An 18,910-nucleotide genomic window follows, 5' to 3' on the forward strand; every position below is an offset into this window, starting at 1 on the left:
GTATTACTATTCTTCCAATCATCTTCTTTTCCGAGAAAAAACTCATAAATCGGAGAGTAAAAAAAGAATAATAATAAGGTTCTCCTTGCATCGAATGAGAGAGAAAAAATTGATTATGTTTAGAATGGGAGAGTAACTAAAAAATAATATTTTTTATTAGTAATTGACACATGTCACTGCCGAGGTCATATTGACACCTGTCTCTACCACTTTTATTTTTTTCTCTCGTCTATTCACGAGACTAGTAAATTTTTAATGAATTATTTTACACTTTTAGTTCATCCTCGTTGATTTACTACTAATAAGAAATAAGAAATTGACGTGAGAATATGTTATAGAATATATTCTGATTCTTTTGGTGTTCAATCAAACCAACACCATTGACAAAATCCTTATTCCATTAGCATACTACATAATCACCATTATTTAAAATTATTTTGTTAGTTAATGAAATTCCCAACTAAATAATTTGACGGTTAGTTGAAAGGGCTTCCTTACCAGTTAACAGAACAATTTTGTTTTGAAAAAATAAAAATCAATGACTTCACGGACATGAGAATCGGTCATGGCTGATTCAAGCTGCTAGCATCACTTATGTACAATTTTACAATGCTGCAATTTTATGGAACAGCTACATTGATTAATGTCATTTTTATAATGATGCAATCAATTTCATCACTAACATATCAATATAGATATAAAATATAATATTGGTATATCATTTTCATATCATTGATAAACTATATTATTCATCATTGATATACAGGTTCTTACATTTGTGCCATTTTTACAAAATATTTTATATAGACAAATATGCCATTATTTAGACGGTGTGAAGTTTCAAAAGTCCAAGTTATGTAAGAATTCTTTGTAATTTAAGATGCAACATGTTAAATTAATAAAATAAAGAGTCAATGGCTTTCAACATTGACTTTTGAAGGAGATGGAATTTGAACACTTTGCACCATTTTACAGATATAACGAAGTAGATGGTATCTAATTAATTGAATGTTGTAATAAATAAGAGGGCAAATGAAACACAAATTCAAGGCAGCCTCTTCTGCTTTGCTTACAACATGCTGTCTGATCTTGCAGGCAATCTCCTAAAGAAGCTCGAAGGAACTGAGGGAAGTTTGTGCCGAAATCTTGGATGCCTCAGAACATAAATGCCAGAAACAAGGCTGATAACTTGGAATGGTGTAACATAGAGAACTATAGCAGCAATTAAGCAAAAAGTTATGAAAAGAGCACTTGCTCTTGGGTCTCTCCAGCTCAATAGTGACTGAAATCTTTCTCCTTGAGTTGCGAGATCCCCTACCACGGTTTGCACCCTCCCAGCTATGCTCCGTAGGCGGTCGTATCTCATCCGAACGATATCTGAAGATCGGGATGTAGGAAAAGTATCGAATTCTTCATCTAGTTCATCAGGATGAGCTGCATCAGCATGAGACAACCTGGTGTCCATGTGTTGGGGGTGTCTAGGCCTCCGCCGGAAGTTCCAGATTCCGATCAAGAAAAGGTAGAGGAAGGCAGTTGGAAGTATGAGCTCGGGGTAAAGAACTAAAATGATGAAAAGGATGTGGATTAATATTGTTGTGATGGGGTTCTTCCAGTTGCAAATATGATCAAACCATTTACCTAAAGCAATCAACCCACTTAAAACTCCCATTATTCTGAAGAAATTGGCCTTGCTTCTCCTCATGCTCCACATATGTGAATCCACATCCAGCATATACTCAACAACCTCTTTCCTCAATGCAGGCTCGGCACGGCCTAGTCTCATCGAGACAATTTGCATTGCCTGGTGCCTTAAGTTATCGAGCTGAATTACCGATAAAGGATGAATGTAATGCATTTTTGGCAACAATGGGTGGGAGTACATATGCAACATGTTAATCAAAGATGAACAAGTAAACCTTACAGCCAACTGAACTTCACCCATTTTCTTCACTCCTGAAGAATGAAGGACCAGAAGTGGATATGAATGAGTGTAGACCCTTTCAGTTTCAAGAGTCGATAGCCGAATTCGCACCTTCCCAATCCTTGAATCTTTCACTCCGCTTCCTCCACCTATATGACTATTGTCAAACACCCCAATAGTAATAACAGTACAGGGATCAAAAACCTCCCAAGTGTACTGTTCATTCCACCTCGGAGCGAAGCTGTCTACAATAGTCCTCGTTCGTATCCACTTCTGCCCGTATTTTGCAACACAATAAGAATCCGTCGTCCCTCTGCCATCTTTCATCTTCATTGGCATCAGCCCTTGAGCACTTAGAATTCCCAACTCAAGAATCCCAATGCTAGACTTCCACAACTGCTTTGCAGTAGGCCTAAGATCGCTACTGTAGTGAGTTGATTCATCCAACACATGATACCCACCATCCAAACAAATCCTTAAGTGAATCCTACTGGCAAACTTAACTTCCTTTTTCTGTTCACCATCTGAAATAACATGTTTCTCCATATTATACCATCTAGTGTTGACAGGTTTATGATCTAATCGCCTCTGCACGTTTTGCAGGGGAACCAAACACCTCCCAAGAATTTCATCTTTGTTTGGCGCCACCCGGTCTTCTACTGTCAGAAGCAGAGGCTCCTCAAATGGCTCAGCGGCCACGAACAATAAGTCCTCATTCCACAATGGATTTATAGTTTTGCTTTGAGATATCCTAGTTCTTAAAGCCTGAGCCCCAAGAATAACCTTCACAAAAACTTCTGGATACCTACTTTTATCACTCAGTAGTAAATCCTGAGCTTCAATGATATTTACTCTTACATACCAAAGTTTGGGAGAAAGATAAACCTTTGATCTGATGCTAGCAATGGCTTCAGAGCCCACAGTCACGGCATCCGAATGCCAGGCATCAGGAAATGCTTCATCTGCTTGAGTTCCCATCCAAACAGCCAGCATAAGCTCTCCTTTGACCTTATCCCCCTTTCGATCCTCTAGTCTATACCACTGCGGTGCCAGGGGACTGTCGGGAGGGACGCGTTTTGGAACATCATTGAGGTCAAAAATAGCCCGCCCCATGAAATCATCTATTACAAAATCCTTGTCTTTCACCATCACTTCCAAAAGAGACGCTTGGATTCGTTCTCTTGAGAACGCAAAAACCTGCTTCCACTCAGGGTTGGACTTCTTCTCAAAGTGTTTAGTTGTTCCCTTATAATTTCCAAGTTTCACTTCCACATATGGATCACAGCTACCAGTGACATCTTTTCCAGGTAAATCTTTAGCTTTCACCACAGAAACATAAAGGTATTGCATTTGCTCCACAAGGTCATATGTGCAAGAGAGCTTGTCGCCCATTATCGAACCTGCACCTATTTTTGGATAGGTCTCTTTAAGAGCAAAATCATGAGGTTGAAGAGGCTTCTGCATCTTTCTGCGTAGGTTAATGTCACAAAGCACTGAACTTTTAGACACTCAGAATAAGTATGGCCTCAACTTCCCCAAACTCAAATTCTGCCATTAACAATGCAAAATTAGACATTCAAGCCAAGTTAATCAAGAATTCTTAGGTGAGATTTACAGAAGGGAGCAACTAGAAGCAAAGAAAACTTAGCAAAGAGATGAAATTCTCAGTGGAATCTTCCAACTCTTGCAAAATCACCTGCAGATCAAAAAAGAGACCTCCTTACTTTTACCCTTTTGATGTATGCACTAGTTTAGTTGTTCAATAAAAGATGAAAAAGAACATAAAGCTCGATTCTCGTGCAATTTACTTCACACCTTAGGCCACAGAACGAGAATAACGACCAAACCAAACAATAAACAGTAATAAAGTCAGGAAATAAACTATAAGACTCGCTGAGGCTAATTTCTTGCACTCAAATTCACAGTTTCCTTCACATTTGTCTTTCTCATGGCATGCACTTTCTCGGCAACCAAGAACAGAACACAGAGCTAAAATCTGCTCCAAGACACAAATAAGCAGCTTGTATTTTACAACTAATGGGGTTGTATGGCAAGGAAAACCCAATAAGTTTAAGACAAAAGGTAAGGTACAAGTTTAAGCTTCAACACCTAAAATTAGCTAGAACTTGAAGAAAACATGACCTGATAAAATAATATTAGCTATAACCACTCGAACCAACCTGATAAAATAATATGGAGAGATAAACATTATACAACACTTGAATGCTGGGTTGTTTAAGGAAAGAGAGAGGCATTTACCTTCCTCAAGCACTGTTGAACAGGGAAATTCTTGAACACTGTACAGTATAACAGGGAAATGGAGTTGAAGGGTTGAAACGAAAGGTAGCTAGAGAATGAACTGAATTAAAAAGTGGGTTTTGGGGAAGCATGTGGGGGCCCAAATCTGTACAACATGACTGAATCTCTGAAAAGAGCACAGAGAAAAAAACCAACAAGATACCCAACTTTTACTATAAGTTTTTTTCTTTTTTCCCTTCTTCTATGATCACCTTTTGTTTTCCTTTAGGCTATTGCAGGTGCAGACAAAAACCATAGCACACGTGTGGAAGGCTGTGGTTAGTTTCGGCACGTGTATCCTCTCCAAAAGGGAAGAAGTTAAAATCACCACCTCGCTAAGTTCCAGAAGAGAAGAGAGAATAATATCTCAAGCTAAGATTTTTATCCACACTATTTTCAAAAGTTAGTACAAATAAATACTATAAAATACTTTTTTGATGTCACATCACATCCCGCTCAATAGTTCAGTTTTACGGTTCAATCTGTTATTTTAGGATGTGGGTTATAAGATTTCCAATCTGAGATTAATTTCATCCAAACAAGTTAAAAGGATTGAGAATGCAATTCTTTTTAAATGGGCAAATGCAGAAAAAGATGGGTTTTTTGTCTCATTGGGACAGTCAAAGAAGCAAAATTCCAAAATCAACCATTAACGTTTGGGGTTGCCTGGTCAAAAAGAAGAAAAAGGAAGCAGTGATAGGGCAAAGACCAACTTGGAAAACAATGGGAAACCTCTTGCATCGAAAGACCAATCAATTTTGAGCTTCTAGATTTTATAGAAAAACAAGAAATCGAAGGATAGAATTTGCTATTTCAGAATGTTGGGTGGTTGAGCGAATAATGAGACAATGTGTGTGTTAGCCTGTTAGGTGTGGTTGGTTGGTTTGGTTTTGAGTACTTAACCCAACCCATTTCTTGCCAAGATGAACTACATAATTTTCTATATGACAATAATATGTTTCATTATTTAATTGAGACTGCGTAAGGATAATAAGATTCAAGACAAAGGAAAAAGGAAATCAATAGAGAAATTATGATTTGAACTCTAGTTTTCCTTTTACACAATCAAACAACACATATCCTTCGACCATAATCAAGATCCATAAAATCATTTATATGCTCGGAGTAACTCCAACTATCTAAGTTAATGTGTTTAGTTTGGAACCACCCACTTTTAATGGCGGTCTCTGAAGTATTGGGTTTAGTCCTCCTCAAAATTCCCAAAAGATAATTCATGACGTAAGTCACAAACTTCAATGAAAATGCAGTAAATTCAGTTAAAGATGAAGAAGAATGGATCATAGATCAAGCCTTTTCTTTATTACAATCGAAATGTCATAAGAGTGGAGGATAGTGAATTTGACGGTAACTGCAAGTCAAGCATGTCTTGAATAACCTCATCAGTTCCTCCAAAAATGCTGTTTTATTTGAACTAGGGCTACATTAATGATACCTAATTCTGCTGACAAAAACCATGTTTCAAGATCCACCATGTTAACTAGCTGTGCTCAAGTTAAAATCTTTTCACTTGAACAGGAGTCCCATGCTTTGTTCCAGATTCAAGCATTGCCTCTAATACAGCAACATCCCTAGCACCCTCCACGAAAGATATACGAGCATCGGGTTTATAATCGCTTCCCTGCAACAAAAGCAGAAATAGAATCACTGAATTTTACATTTTAATGTCATGAAAGATGAAACAAACTTAAGAGTAGAGATTATCCGTGACATTGCCTCGGTAGAAATAGCATGAATGTAAGTTTTTAGTTCTTCGGTAACTCCACTGAAAGGATAGAAGGAGCATCTGTTCTGCCCATTAGCATTGGCCAGAGAAACCTGCACACCAACTCAAAGATATCAAAGAAAAAAATGGGTTGGATCATGGTGAACATTATGTATATATATGAACAACGATCATAGGAACTAGTATATCACTTGGGAAATTGAGTACTTGAAGCTTTGCTTTTCAAAAAAAGTGCCCAAAACTAGGCATTAACTATGACGTTTGACTAACGAAATACCAGATAGCCATGTTTTCCATCCTGGTTCCCACGATCGATCTGCAGTGTGCCTCTTGAGCCAACAACTCGCCAGAATAACTGAAGAAATTCAAAATCATTCAACAAATGAATTAATTTAAAAAACAAAAAAAAACTGAGAATTTCTACTTGTTGCATAGCATACCTTGGGTGACCTTGAGGAGACTACCATTACAAAAACTCCTGAACATCCATTCCCCAGTTGGCTAAAGGAGGGAAAATTGTGAGCAGTCTTCATTTTTAGGTTGTCAAACTTGTTGGAGACTCATTTATTAGCACTAGGCAATAGAAACTTACAAGATAGAGGATATATTATCTGGCGGAGGTAAAGACTTGTCCACATAAGAGGTATTGGCTGACACTGAGACCACTTCACATCCAACAAGCTGTTCATAAATACGGGAAACTAAAATTTCCAGATCTAAAATCTGTCTGCCATTGCTTCCTAGTAAAAAAAAATCTTACATATAAAGGACAGGGACGGGGTGGTTTATCTGACAAATAAGCCAACATAAATGTCATGCATGACCAAAAGTGTTTATTTTACCATAAATCAGACCCTTTCTGATAGTCAGGTTTTATACAGTATTCGTTGCCACATCATTATGTTTACAGACTTGTCTTCTATACGTTTTGTCAATTAGATAAGCATTTTGAACTTAGAAAGCAGAGCACTAATAGTAATGTTTGATCAACGGCCTTTAAAGATTTGTAAAATCAAAACAAGTGAGTCATTAGGATAAAATTCTAATGTTTTTTCAAAGCGGAGAAAAAAAAAAAGCAGTGCAATTACCATCCTTAATCCAGCAATGAAGTGTACGCCCATATCCAGAATGAAACCTCCCTGCCACAAGTGAAAACATATGTTGTCAATCTAAGATAGGAATATGTCAGTGCGATAAAAAGGGATAACAAAGATAAACACATTGTTGAAAATACAAGATGTACTAAACACAAACAATATTTATCCCAGCTTCTATACAATAGAAGTAGAGAATTTGCTAGTAATATCTAAATTAAGCAACATCATATACGATATATATCATATTCTCTCATGGAAGAGTGTAAGACATGACAATCATGCTTTGATGAAACAATGGGAAACAGCATGTAGAATAGTTAACAACTTTGTGATTATTTACTAGATAAACACTTACATTGAAATTGCGTCGCCAAGAGCTTGAGAAATAGGGGTTTGAACTATTCATTGATCCTTCAACAATCACTTGGACGCTCATCATATCCCCAATGTCTGCAATTAAGTTCTTGCTCTGAAAAATAATTAATGAGCATGTTGCTGAAGTACTGTAACCATGCCAAGGAAAAAAAAATCCACGAACAAGTACCTCAACAAATGCTGGTTCAAATCGATAATTTTCTGCCACAGCCCATAACGGTTGATTGAGACAATTAGCACTTATAGAGTTGTAGTTTGAAAGTGCATATTCTAACTCGCTTGTCGCTGCATTACCACCATATTGCCAATTAAGTGAATGTTTCTTTTATCATTTTCAATTCTGACCATTGATAAAAGATCCAAGCTATTTTGGGCTGCTTTTCAAGTGAAGTTTCAGAATCAGCGGCACTATACCATTTGTAAATTGATTCCAGAATTATATGGCATTAGTTGTCCTAAGATCAAGGGAACAAGTGCCACTACTCATGGGAAGTATACATTCTTTCCAAGTATTGTGGGCTTTGTGGTTGGTTATATTAATTTGAACCTTTTTTCAACTTTGCTCAGAAAGGCTAAGGGCCTCTGCCTTCAACTCAAAACAAGATGAGATAATTTTCTTTATAAACAATAAAGTTGGGCTATAGACCTATGGCTCACCTTAGGTCAATCAGAAATTTCATTTTCCTTTCAATTCATGATTAGAAGTAATGGTAAAGACAGCCCTAAAGTAGATAGTGAGGAACTATGTTGGGCAATGAAAGGTTTCATTTCCAAACCAACAGTCTCCTTTCTCAAGAGGGAGACTGACCTCCTAAATAGAACTGAAGTGGAACAAGGGAAAAAGGAAAAATGCAATGAATTAAAATATAACCAAAACAACTTATTTCCAGTGGTATCACAAGTCGGTGGGTGGAAAAGGCAAATCCATGCATTACAGAAGCCCAATTAAAAAGGAATACCGATGTCAAAAAAAAAAAGAGGACTCAAGAGTAAGTGGGAAGAATTTCATGAACAATTTAATAGAAACTTAAAATAATAATAATAAAAATAATAAAAAGATACTTACAGGCTGCTGCTGGTTTCTCTTCACATCCATAAAGTTTGGGAGACACAATACGTACAAAATTTCCAAACAAGAAGAATATTAGTCTATCACACAGAACCATATAATAATAGGAAGTCTTTTAATGTAAAAGCTAAAAAAAGCTTTCTTCTTTTGGTTTGGATTATTTCATGTTGGAACGTCACTCAAAGTAATTTTTCGCTCATAGTTTGCATTAGGCATAGAAACCCAGATTAGAATGCTACTACTATCTATAGAAGCTCAGAGGAAGCACCTAAACCTTTAAACTTTGAGTCCCTAAATTATTTCCTACTAAAAAAGGACATTTGGCCCTTACAAGACGTTTATAAAAATTCTTGCATGCATCATTGAGACTTCTATTAGGTAATGAACCATCAGGGAAGAAAACTCATGGATAGAATGTGAAAGCCAAGCAATACAAGTGGGCGGAGAACCATTAAGAGGAACTGAATCATGAAGAGTTATAATAAATCTGTGAATCGATTATTTAGCCAATGAATCTTTTCCCTTATTATACCAAGAGGAAAAAGCAAAACTAGTTAATTGAAAATATGACCAAACTAGTTAGTCAACAATCCACAAATAAGAATGTCAAGCACATGATTTACGAGTAAATCCATCAATATAGAAATGATCAAAGCAATAAAAACTTCAATTTATTCTTAGTTGAGGCACAAATTACCTTGGAGGACATGTTTCCCTGCTTTGAGCAATCTCAATGACATATCAACCTACACGACATGATTTATACGTAAACGACAGCACACAAGGTACCAATGCACAGAATGTAAAAGTTAATTATTGCATGTGCATTCTTCCCTTTTCTTTTTCCACCAAAATAAAACTTAAAATAATGTCCAGTTTGCCCTAAGTATAGTAGGTCTTAGACAAGAAGGCAATGGTATTCAAAATGGCGTCTCTTAATCCAATATTAGGAGCTGGATAAAGTGCTGTGGGTTAAAGATAATGAATGGAACACGATTGATTCCAAAAGTACTATTGAGTAAAATGTTTAGCATAAATAGCTAATTACATAACATTTACAGAAGTAGATTGTGAAAATCGTTCATGGAGTTTACGTCTATGACTCTACATTAACAAAATCGCTGAAGACCTAATATTTAGAACTACGTCAGCAATAGTGTCAGTACGTTTGCAATTCATAAACAAATTGGCAATAAGATACCTGAGTTTGTCCAGCTAACACCACGGCAACTCCAAGAATTGAATTGTCTTGAATAATCTCATCAAGACCCGCATCGCCCCATTTACATTCTACCGTGGGGAAATATTTGCTAGCAATTTCGACGGCACCTTTGGCTGACGCCTGCAAGCCAGCATTACTACTCTACTCATAAGTTAATATGAACACGAACAGAGTATTTCGAATTTCTACTTCTATTTACTCCAGCTTCTACTCGCGTGAAAAATTGAGAAGTACATTTTCAGTGAGCAGCTATATCTTAATTCTTACGGCCACAGCAGAAGAACGAACAGGTAACGATTAAAAAAAAAAGGACACAAAACAAAAGAGCGTTTAAAAACACAGCTCAGTGAAACAAACTTGAGGTGCTTGATTGGCAAAATCACTTCAAGTTGATTTCGTTGCTTTCAGATTTTCATCAAACATACATAACGACGAGAAGAAGCAAAAGCATTTTAGAGGGAGAAAATAAAATGAAGGACCTCGGTGCGGCTCCATATAGCCTTAACAACTAGAAGATCAGAGATCTCAGCGAGTCTGGGAATGTACTGTGTCTTAACGAATATACCAGCTCCAAGAATGGCGATCTGGGGAGGCTTCGTCATCTTGAATGATTCGATTTCACCTGCAGTTCCTGCAAAGTCGAAATTGTTTAGCTCAAAATCCTGGATCCTGGGGCTGTTGGCTCAGCTGATTTCTGACAGCGGAGGTCGAAAGATGATAACAATTAACAACTTTTAATAAATTTTCATAGAATTATAATTTATAGTATTTAAAGAATAAAAAAAACAACAACAATGTCCACCTATATCTACTTTGAGTCAATCGATTTCATCCATTTGATCTAAGTAAATTTCTTCACTTCAACATCTTAATAATTGTTAATGTCTTAATTTATATGCTGAGCTATGGCATAAAACTTAAGTTCAAATCCTTTGTTGTAATAAAAAATGTCTTAATTTATATAGATTATGTTATTTTTGTCAAATGCTAATAACCTCTTTTAAAGGTTGGAGGTTAAAATCGAGAACCAATAATTATGAAATTTTGTAGTTAGTTGGGAGGAAACACTCTTCTTAGTTTGCAGTTTTAAAATGAACTGAGTACCAATAATTATGAAAATGTAAGCCCCATTAATGAGACAAAATATTGGGGAACTAAGTATGGATGTACAAAAACATTGCTTAACTTGATGCAAACCATAAAAATTGGGTTATATAAAGAAATTGAAATTTTATGGGTCAGGAAGAAATATGGTTCATTTTGTGTGGAATTGAATTCAGCAAATGCCAGATGAAATTTCTCCTCAGATTAATTATCTTGCTAACTCTCTTGATCACATTGATTATCCAAGTGTTAGGAGGAACTCAACGGTTTAGCTCAGCTCAGTTTTATTTGCTGTAGATTTGAACGGTTCATGGGTTTAGTGTGTCGATTTTTCCCCTCTTAACTAACTAATCGAATCGTTGGAAGCTTCTTCTGAATTCTGATACAGGTGCAGGCATGGCTGGTGTACCTGCTGGCTGCTGATTCTGAGCATGAAAACTCCAGCCCCACGGCCATGCTCAAGTAGATATTTCATTTGCCTGGACACAGCCAACCAAGATGCGCAAAAATTGTCTGCAAGGAATCATATGAGATGGTGACCAAAAATTCATGTGAAACATTCATTACATATTTCTAAAAGCAATGGCTTCAACAACTAATTGTGTTTTTCCATTATTATAAAATTAAATCTTAAAAATGATCATATTAAAAAACAATATTAATAAACGAGTCTGAAAACGAACAAAGGGCTTTGAAAGTCGGTAAAGTTATCCGTAGCTTCTAGTGACTGAATATATATTTCTTCTCTGGGCTCTGCACTTGCTCCACTTTGTGTGGCATATTCCATGGCCATTTCATGGTCAACCTGGAAAAACAAAAAGCATGTAAAATCGTTGTATCCAGTAACTATGATTCCATTATGCCAAGATAGAGGTGTAAATTGCTTCGGTCAGTTTGGTTTTCGACCGAACCATGCAGTTTGGTCCCATACATTTTTGGGACCGAACCAAACCAATGCAAAGGATGAGATGGAACCAAGCTATAAGCACAAGTTATATGATGTGTTTATCTAAGCACACGTCTTTTGGCTTCAGAAGACATCTTAAAGGTAGGTTTAACAAGTCCATCCTTCCCCGACACACCTCATAAAAGGAAGGAGATGAAAATGGCCTGACGTGAAATTTATAATTCACTGATTAGTATATAACTTAAAATTAGGCACAAGCAGATCACCTGTTCAACATGTTGAGCAAGTTTATCCCTCAAAGTCTCATTCGTAATCAAGCGAGCAGATACTTTACTGAGTATTTCAGCATCCTCACTCTCATGACGTTTCTTCTTTGATGCATGCACTTGAGCCATTTCTTTTAGAACATTATACACAGCATTTGTCGCATCCGGGATATATCTATCAACCAAATCAAAGCAATGTGATTAATCATATCAGCTTGTGCTAAAAGGGAGTTTTATATAGCAGTAAAATCTTCAAAAATGGTTGGACATTTTGAAGAAAGGAATCTAAGCTGCATAAATTGATATAAATGCTTAAATCACCTGCTCAGATTTCGTTTCCTTTCCTGCTGCTCACGTGCTTGTATTTTCTTCACTATTTTGCTTTTCAACTGAATGCAGCACTGCTGAATGGCAGACTGGAAAACTAACAACGTCAGATTACAGTTACAGATGACAAGTGCAAATTGTTATTAAAACTAAAATGCCTACCTTGACAGCAGATGCTATTTCAGATATGTCATCTCCAATGTACTCCTTTCCAGTTCCCTTAAACGGGATCTTAGTACTAACAATACTCACGAACACACCAATCTTATCTTGAGTTTGGTTCATCTTATAACTACTCCAACTAAAGAGAGAGTGAGAGAGAAAATGGTGAAGATGAAAGTCATCCTTCTGTTTAAAAACTATAACTTCTATCATTATAAATGCCATAACAACAATATCACATCTGTGCATTCCATTTGACCCTAGAAAGAAGATAATTTTGAAATGGGAACATTAAGTGCATCACATCTTACTTGATTCTCTTAAGGGCAGTCCTAGTCACGACATCGGCACCTTGCTCAAAAAGAAGGGGTATTCGATTTGCAAACCGGAAAATATTCAGACCCTGAAATCAAGAAGAAGGTCCTATATTTACTTTCAGCTACTTTGAGTTTAGTCAAATAAAATGCATAACCCACCCCTGAAAACACCTAAGCCTACACTGTAGTACAAAGTAGGCTAAACAATATTTTTCGCTATCAAATAAAGTTTTAATTGAAGTACTTTACTTGCATGTATATAAAATTTAATCGTCCCTTCAAATCAATATTAATGAAATAATATACAGTACATAAAGCCAACGAATGAAAACTAATAGATCTAACACCAGTTTTGACAAAGATATATAACACCAGTTTTGCAAAGATATATAACACCGGTTGTGACCTTTGAAAAGCATAAGTTCCATGTTTGTCGTGAAATCAATGTCCTTGTACAAAATAAATATTTTCACGTATGGACTCAACATTGCATCTAACAATCTAAGCAAGAACAAAAAATGTTAATACTGATGTATATGGCAGGGATGAGATATCACGCAAATACTATAAAAAGAATTGATGTAATTATCAAGAAAAATGTCAGAATTTTCATATTCAGGTTATATTTTCTATAATGTATGATTAAAAAATAATTAAAAATTAAATTCATAATAGTCAGAATTGTATTAAACAAATGTGAATTTTATATTTTACACCAATACTGTAGGCTTGCATCTTTCGTGGAAATTAATTTTACAAAGAAAACTACAAATTTTACAAAGAAATCCTGAGGTCTTGAAGATGCTGTAAATAATATCTTAATTATATTTAAGCAATTTTTTGAGAAGTATTATATTTAAGTGATTGAAACAATCAAATGTCTATCATCATTAAATGTCAGTAAATGTCAATGCACATGGCCAATATCAAAGGTGGTCATTCATAATTGTATTAAAAAAAAATTGGTACAAAAAATGTGGTGGTGGAAATTTGAACTTCTAACCTTAGAGAAAGGAATTGTTATCGTTTCGTTACCATCAGGCAAAAGGGCAGAACAAAATATCTGATAGAAAATGGAGGATAAACATACTCTGTAGTAGGATTTCTTTTGATAGGAAAGAGACTGCATTTTTATCTTTCCACTTCCTCTAGGACCATCTCGACTAAATACATCGTGATAGAGAGATAAAAATAACATAAGCTAGCATAGTATTTAAATGGCTAACTAATACAAGTTAGATGAAAAGGGAAAAACCTGTTTCACATCTTTTCCTCCCACACTAACGCCAGCTTCAACAATGAATGGGTGTCCTTCGAAAACTTGAGCACTGCATATGTTTAACATAAAATTGACAGATAAAAGAGCCGATAAGAATAACCAATGCATAAAACCAAGAGGTCTAATTTATTTCAGAAAGAATATATACGCACGTCATATCAATATCAGCTTCAATTAAGAATAAGAAGCATGCAGATCTAGCACAATTGGGAGAGTTCAAAATTCAAGAACAACCTGCCTGAATAAGTAGCAACCATTTCAGGCTGCAGTTCCTTTACAATTCCAAGACGAAGATTGTATTCCCCAGCAGGACTAAGACACTGCAAAAATATGTGCAGAAAATTAATTAGTATAAACTTAAATCAGAAACAAAGAAGAAGAGCTTCGAAGAACCAATGCTCATAGTTCTGATAGAAATTTATCGAACAGAATGAGACAACTCACATCACCACTAGGATCATCAAATTTAGCTTGACGAAACAACTGATGAATACGGACTATTTGCTGAGATGTCAGAGACTTAACAGACATTTTGGGGCTAAATTCTGGGCCCATTTCTCCTGTGAATGATAATTCATCAGAATATATGAAAGAAAACACATCCCAGGAGCCCAAGTCAACTAAGCATAAAATTGTGCCATCATTGATATCAAGAAGTACTATTTGAGACCTTTATCTATCGATTATTTTAATTTCCTCCTCAATGTTTGTATTTTTCTTTTGTTTTCCCTCCACCCTTTTTCCTTTTTGTTGTGTGTATGTGTTTCTATTCCCATTCAAAAGAGGGTGCTGGGAGAAAAAACAAACCTCGTGGCTCATGCGAAGTAAAACTTTTTGTAACTACTCAATAGGCACTATATTTAACATAAGGACAAAATGCTAACCAATTAATCGTTCAGCATAAGATTTCCCTATGTTCACAAATTCATGCTGAAGAAACTGCAAAAGGTTCTGTTTCGGTGTTTCTGCAATAAGGCGCTTAATCAATAGTAAATCAACAGCTGATGGATGATGTTTAGTCTCTTGAGGAACTGGAGGCATAACATCTGTTCTCCGGGAAAATCTAATTGTGATATTTTTGCTGCATGACAACAATAAAAGGATAAGATGCCATATAAAATGTGTGATAATTGTTCTGGATGTGCACATGTGAGAGAGAGAGAGAGAGCATACTCTGGTGTATCTGACACAAATTTGAAAATAAATTGAGCATAAGGTGTGATAACTGCCATCTGTCGCATATAATGTAAAATTTTCGACTGCACTTGCAAAGGATGGAATGTTTTAAAGATGTGTGAAGTATTTACTCAGCAACTCTAGAGACTGGAAGTTCTCTCAAAGTGGGGAAAACAAGGGGAAGGTCAGTATCAGTAAAGTAGAGCATACACGGTAAGTTGTCCAATTCCCTTCAATTACAACTTGAATTTCAGCTCCATGCCATAGATCCTTGTTATCACATTTTTCTTGGATATGTATGTGAGGAATGTTCCTGTAGGGAAATACACATTAAATGAGGCCAACAAGAGCCAAAGACCAAAAAGGGAATTGCATGTGAGATAACAGATATTGTTAAAATGGAAAGAACAGAGCAGCACGAGAAAAGGGAATTATCCTGCTTGTAATGTGCTAAGAGAAGAAAAAATAAAGTCTGTAAGCAAAATATGTCATAAAGTCATCAATGCATCACAAGATCCTAGCATACCGATGAATATCAATATCTAAGCGGCAGAATGAAATATAATTTTGACCCTTCATTGATGATGAGATCTCTATAGGAAGACCAGTACTCATCTTAGACCAAATTAATGCCTGCAAAATGACAGAGGTCAATGTCGACAAATATATGGTCCACATCTTAACATCAAGTGGAAAAATAAAAGGGGACAAATTGATTGCAGTTTTGGTACATAATATGTTAGTCATTTACATAACTAAAATCAAAACTAGTTGCTACTACTCATATCATTCTGGTTGAACCCAACCCAGAAAGTTATATGAAATCTGCTCCTTTTTGACACAAGGCTACTTTTCAACAATGGTCCTGACCATGATGTTTCATATTAAATCAACTTCGCAGTCTACTTTGTCCATTATATAAAAGAAATATCACAGTTACACCCCTAAACATGAAACTAGGAAAGGAAATACGGAATTAGAACTTAGTATGCAAATCATTGTAATTACAGCATTTCCCAAGTGTAAATGAATTTGCAGCTGCAGTACAAAGAATTTAGTGTCAATAGTGTCATTTCATCGGTTTATAAGACAATGTCTACCATCTTTGCACCCAGACCAAACTTTCCACGGGTTTGCTTCAGGCCATATTTTGTTCCAGAAAGTACTGCACACACATAATATAGAAAGCTTTAGGAAGCACCGCTGAACACCATAGCTTTTACGGGTTAAAGCAACAATTGGATCTCATAGGCAAATAACCACAAGTGACAAGAAGAAATCAAACCAGCAAAGTAATATTATAACCTCGGCCAAACATATTTGGTATGTCATCATGTGGCATTCCTCTTCCATTATCCTTGAGATAAAATTAATTTAAAAAAAAAATCATAAGTTTGATCAGCAAATAAGATAATAAAGACACCATATCTGCATAAGAGCAGTTTTTTTAAGGGAACAGAAAGAAATGCTTAGCAAGAATGATCGAGTGATAGGGAATGGGAAAAAAGAAACCATACTTTGCAAGTCACCCGGTAGAATGAAGCCTCACCACGACCTTTCATACCCTTGGAGGCTGCAGGCTCTCTAACTTTCTTCCCAAGGGCAGCATTTTTTGCTTGTATTTCTTGAGCACGTGCTTCTTTTGCTAATCTTTTCTAAGAAAGGAAACGAAATGCAGAGTATCAAATTTGTAAGAAATGTTCTTTGTCCATTTTATTTGGTGAAGAGGTAATTTAGAATCCATGAAAATTTGGACTCAAACAAAGGACAAAAAACACCACCCTTATACATGAAAAGTAAAATGCATAACAACAACATATCCCTCCAACCAAGAAAGGAAGTGTACAGAACCAGGGTCAAAATATGATTCACAAACCTCACGAGCCTTAGCTGTCTCGTAATCATCATAAAGCGCCGCATCAATGCGTTCTCGATCAACCAGACCAATCATAGAATTAAACTTGGTTTTCAATATCTCTTCACTGCATTGCCAAACTTCCATGGAACATTACATATCTTAACCAATGGATTTGTAAAGCCGAGTATTTATGTGCAATTTTCTAAAACAAGGTTTTTAGTTCTGTTCTTGTGAATTTAGACTTACATGGTAATTTCTACCACGGGAAGCTCAGATATAGACTCCGCGGAATCAAGGGAATTTTCCACGAGCTCCCTCACAGTGGTGTAGAGGCACTTCCCAGGCTGACAATTCATAAAACAATTACCAAGTATCAATAACAACAATAACAATCGGAATTGCAGACCAGAACAATCTTAGCTAGAACTAACTCGTAAAAGATACTCGATGGTAAAGAAAAAAAAAAACTGAATATAGCTCACATTATCAAACCCAGCAATATTCTTGTTCTCCGCAAAGAACTCAGCTGGTGATTCTGCAAAATCGAACAAAGTCCAACCAAATTAGTAAAAGTTTAGAAAAAATAGAAAGAAAAAAAACATAAATATACAGAGAAATAAAGAGAGAGGAAAGAGACTCTGCTTGAGGATGCTTTCTTTGGGCTTCTTGGGTGTTTTTGATTTGCCCTTCTTAGGCTCATCCGGACTTTCACTGCCACCTCCCGCCTCCATCCACTAACTTGATTCTGTTCGACGGAGGAAGTAGTCTTCCAAATCCAACACCAACACGAACAGTTAGTTAACTGGAATTGTAATCCAAATTTCTACTCTGTTCCGTCTTTCTTAGCAGAGATAATTTTCAACCTCGATTCGAGTTCGTTGGAAATTCAGTGAGAAAGCAGAGCACCACTCCACTAGGGCAAGCGAGCAGGAAGGGAAGCAATGGTACCTCAGACTTGCTGCTTACACTTTTCTCTCTCCTCTGACCATTGACACCCATGATGGTGACGACACGTGTCTCAGAAGTGAAATTATGAATAACGGATGGTTCAGATCAAGAACGTGGTTATACTTTGCCGTGTATTATAAAATATAAATATTACAATTTAGTTCCCGCCAAATTTTGGAGAGATGAAATGGCAAAAAATAACTTTGGTAAGAAATGCAAAGACCCTATTGGGCCAGTTGGAAAGTATTTGGACATTTTTCGTGGAAATAATAGTAGCGGCCGCACCTGAATATTTGTTGCACGACTAAAAATGCATTTTTATTATTTTAAAAAATGGCCTTTAGTTCCGTAAATTTTTCTCTTCTTTATTAGTTTTAACAATAGGAGAAAAATGAAGGTTATACTGTCTTAACAAATTTGTGTTCAGCCTTTTCAAAATTAAAAATGTTCAAGTTGATTTAATTTCGTATATTTTCGTCTAAAAGAATCATAAATTTTAAATGTAGATAAACTTGTTAACAAAATGTATGAGAAAAGGTGCCGGTAGAGTTGTCTTTATTGGAAAAAAAAAAAGTCAAACGACTTATTTATTTATTTTTTTTAACTTTATAATTTAGCATTATATTAAAAGAAATAAAAAAAATGCCCATTCGGATTCAATGAGCCCATTCAATATGCAAGAGCTCGTTCGGCTGGGCTTTTCCTTAAATTTTTGTAAGCCCAATTGTCCAATTGGACCTGGATCCAGGTCACTAAAATGGATTTTCTTCTATATCCAAAAATAATTTACTAAAAAATGTGCTGTTTTAGAAATCAGACCTTTCTACGGTAATAGGCATC

The 18,910-nt window shown here is 36.0% G+C and overlaps 3 protein-coding genes across 9 annotated transcripts; all 3 read right to left on the minus strand.

The window, feature by feature from the left end:
- Nucleotides 1-927: 927 nt before the first annotated feature.
- Nucleotides 928-4,564, minus strand: LOC111021243 (FT-interacting protein 3). Of its 2 annotated transcripts, none has more exons than XM_022298125.2 (2): nucleotides 4,181-4,564; nucleotides 928-3,617 (listed from the first exon to the last, which is right to left on the minus strand). In XM_022298125.2, exon 2 carries the CDS (start codon nucleotides 3,383-3,385, stop codon nucleotides 1,070-1,072), a length of 2,316 nt encoding a protein of 771 aa, XP_022153817.1. In that variant the 5' UTR covers nucleotides 3,386-3,617; nucleotides 4,181-4,564; the 3' UTR covers nucleotides 928-1,069. The 2 variants fall into 2 exon arrangements, with proteins under 2 accessions (XP_022153817.1, XP_087977284.1); XM_088121158.1 differs by having other exon boundaries at nucleotides 4,102-4,564.
- Nucleotides 4,565-5,520: 956 nt separating this feature from the next.
- On the minus strand, nucleotides 5,521-10,469 carry LOC111021245 (NAD(P)-binding Rossmann-fold superfamily protein). 2 transcript variants are annotated; one of them, XM_088120677.1, is made up of 12 exons: nucleotides 10,206-10,469; nucleotides 9,706-9,846; nucleotides 9,202-9,250; nucleotides 8,502-8,519; nucleotides 7,605-7,720; nucleotides 7,416-7,529; nucleotides 7,052-7,102; nucleotides 6,556-6,644; nucleotides 6,404-6,464; nucleotides 6,241-6,318; nucleotides 5,949-6,055; nucleotides 5,521-5,853 (listed from the first exon to the last, which is right to left on the minus strand). In XM_088120677.1, the coding sequence occupies exons 1-12, from the start codon at nucleotides 10,326-10,328 to the stop codon at nucleotides 5,733-5,735; spliced, it is 1,068 nt and encodes a 355-aa protein (XP_087976803.1). In that variant the 5' UTR covers nucleotides 10,329-10,469; the 3' UTR covers nucleotides 5,521-5,732. The 2 variants fall into 2 exon arrangements, with proteins under 2 accessions (XP_087976803.1, XP_022153821.1); XM_022298129.2 differs by having other exon boundaries at nucleotides 5,521-5,858; nucleotides 5,954-6,055; nucleotides 10,206-10,468.
- Nucleotides 10,470-10,836: 367 nt separating this feature from the next.
- TOP6B (topoisomerase 6 subunit B) lies at nucleotides 10,837-18,098 on the minus strand. Of its 5 annotated transcripts, XM_022298119.2 has the most exons (21): nucleotides 17,986-18,098; nucleotides 17,760-17,888; nucleotides 17,605-17,657; nucleotides 17,369-17,466; nucleotides 17,141-17,246; nucleotides 16,782-16,919; nucleotides 16,570-16,621; nucleotides 16,365-16,429; nucleotides 15,791-15,897; nucleotides 15,475-15,577; nucleotides 15,262-15,347; nucleotides 14,973-15,169; nucleotides 14,533-14,648; nucleotides 14,323-14,408; nucleotides 14,065-14,137; nucleotides 12,804-12,895; nucleotides 12,493-12,631; nucleotides 12,325-12,419; nucleotides 12,004-12,178; nucleotides 11,514-11,635; nucleotides 10,837-11,343 (listed from the first exon to the last, which is right to left on the minus strand). In XM_022298119.2, the coding sequence occupies exons 2-21, from the start codon at nucleotides 17,851-17,853 to the stop codon at nucleotides 11,289-11,291; spliced, it is 2,052 nt and encodes a 683-aa protein (XP_022153811.1). In that variant the 5' UTR covers nucleotides 17,854-17,888; nucleotides 17,986-18,098; the 3' UTR covers nucleotides 10,837-11,288. The 5 variants fall into 5 exon arrangements, with proteins under 5 accessions (XP_022153811.1, XP_087976801.1, XP_087976800.1 ...); XM_022298120.2 differs by lacking the exon at nucleotides 10,837-11,343 and having other exon boundaries at nucleotides 11,377-11,635; nucleotides 17,760-18,054; XM_088120675.1 differs by lacking the exons at nucleotides 17,605-17,657; nucleotides 17,760-17,888; nucleotides 17,986-18,098 and having other exon boundaries at nucleotides 16,782-16,914.
- Nucleotides 18,099-18,910: the final 812 nt, after the last annotated feature.

This window comes from Momordica charantia (genome assembly GCF_013281855.1).
Source record: "Momordica charantia cultivar OHB3-1 chromosome 2 unlocalized genomic scaffold, Mcharantia_2.0 BLBB01000002.1, whole genome shotgun sequence".
In the NCBI taxonomy this organism is placed as follows: Eukaryota; Viridiplantae; Streptophyta; class Magnoliopsida; order Cucurbitales; family Cucurbitaceae; genus Momordica; species Momordica charantia.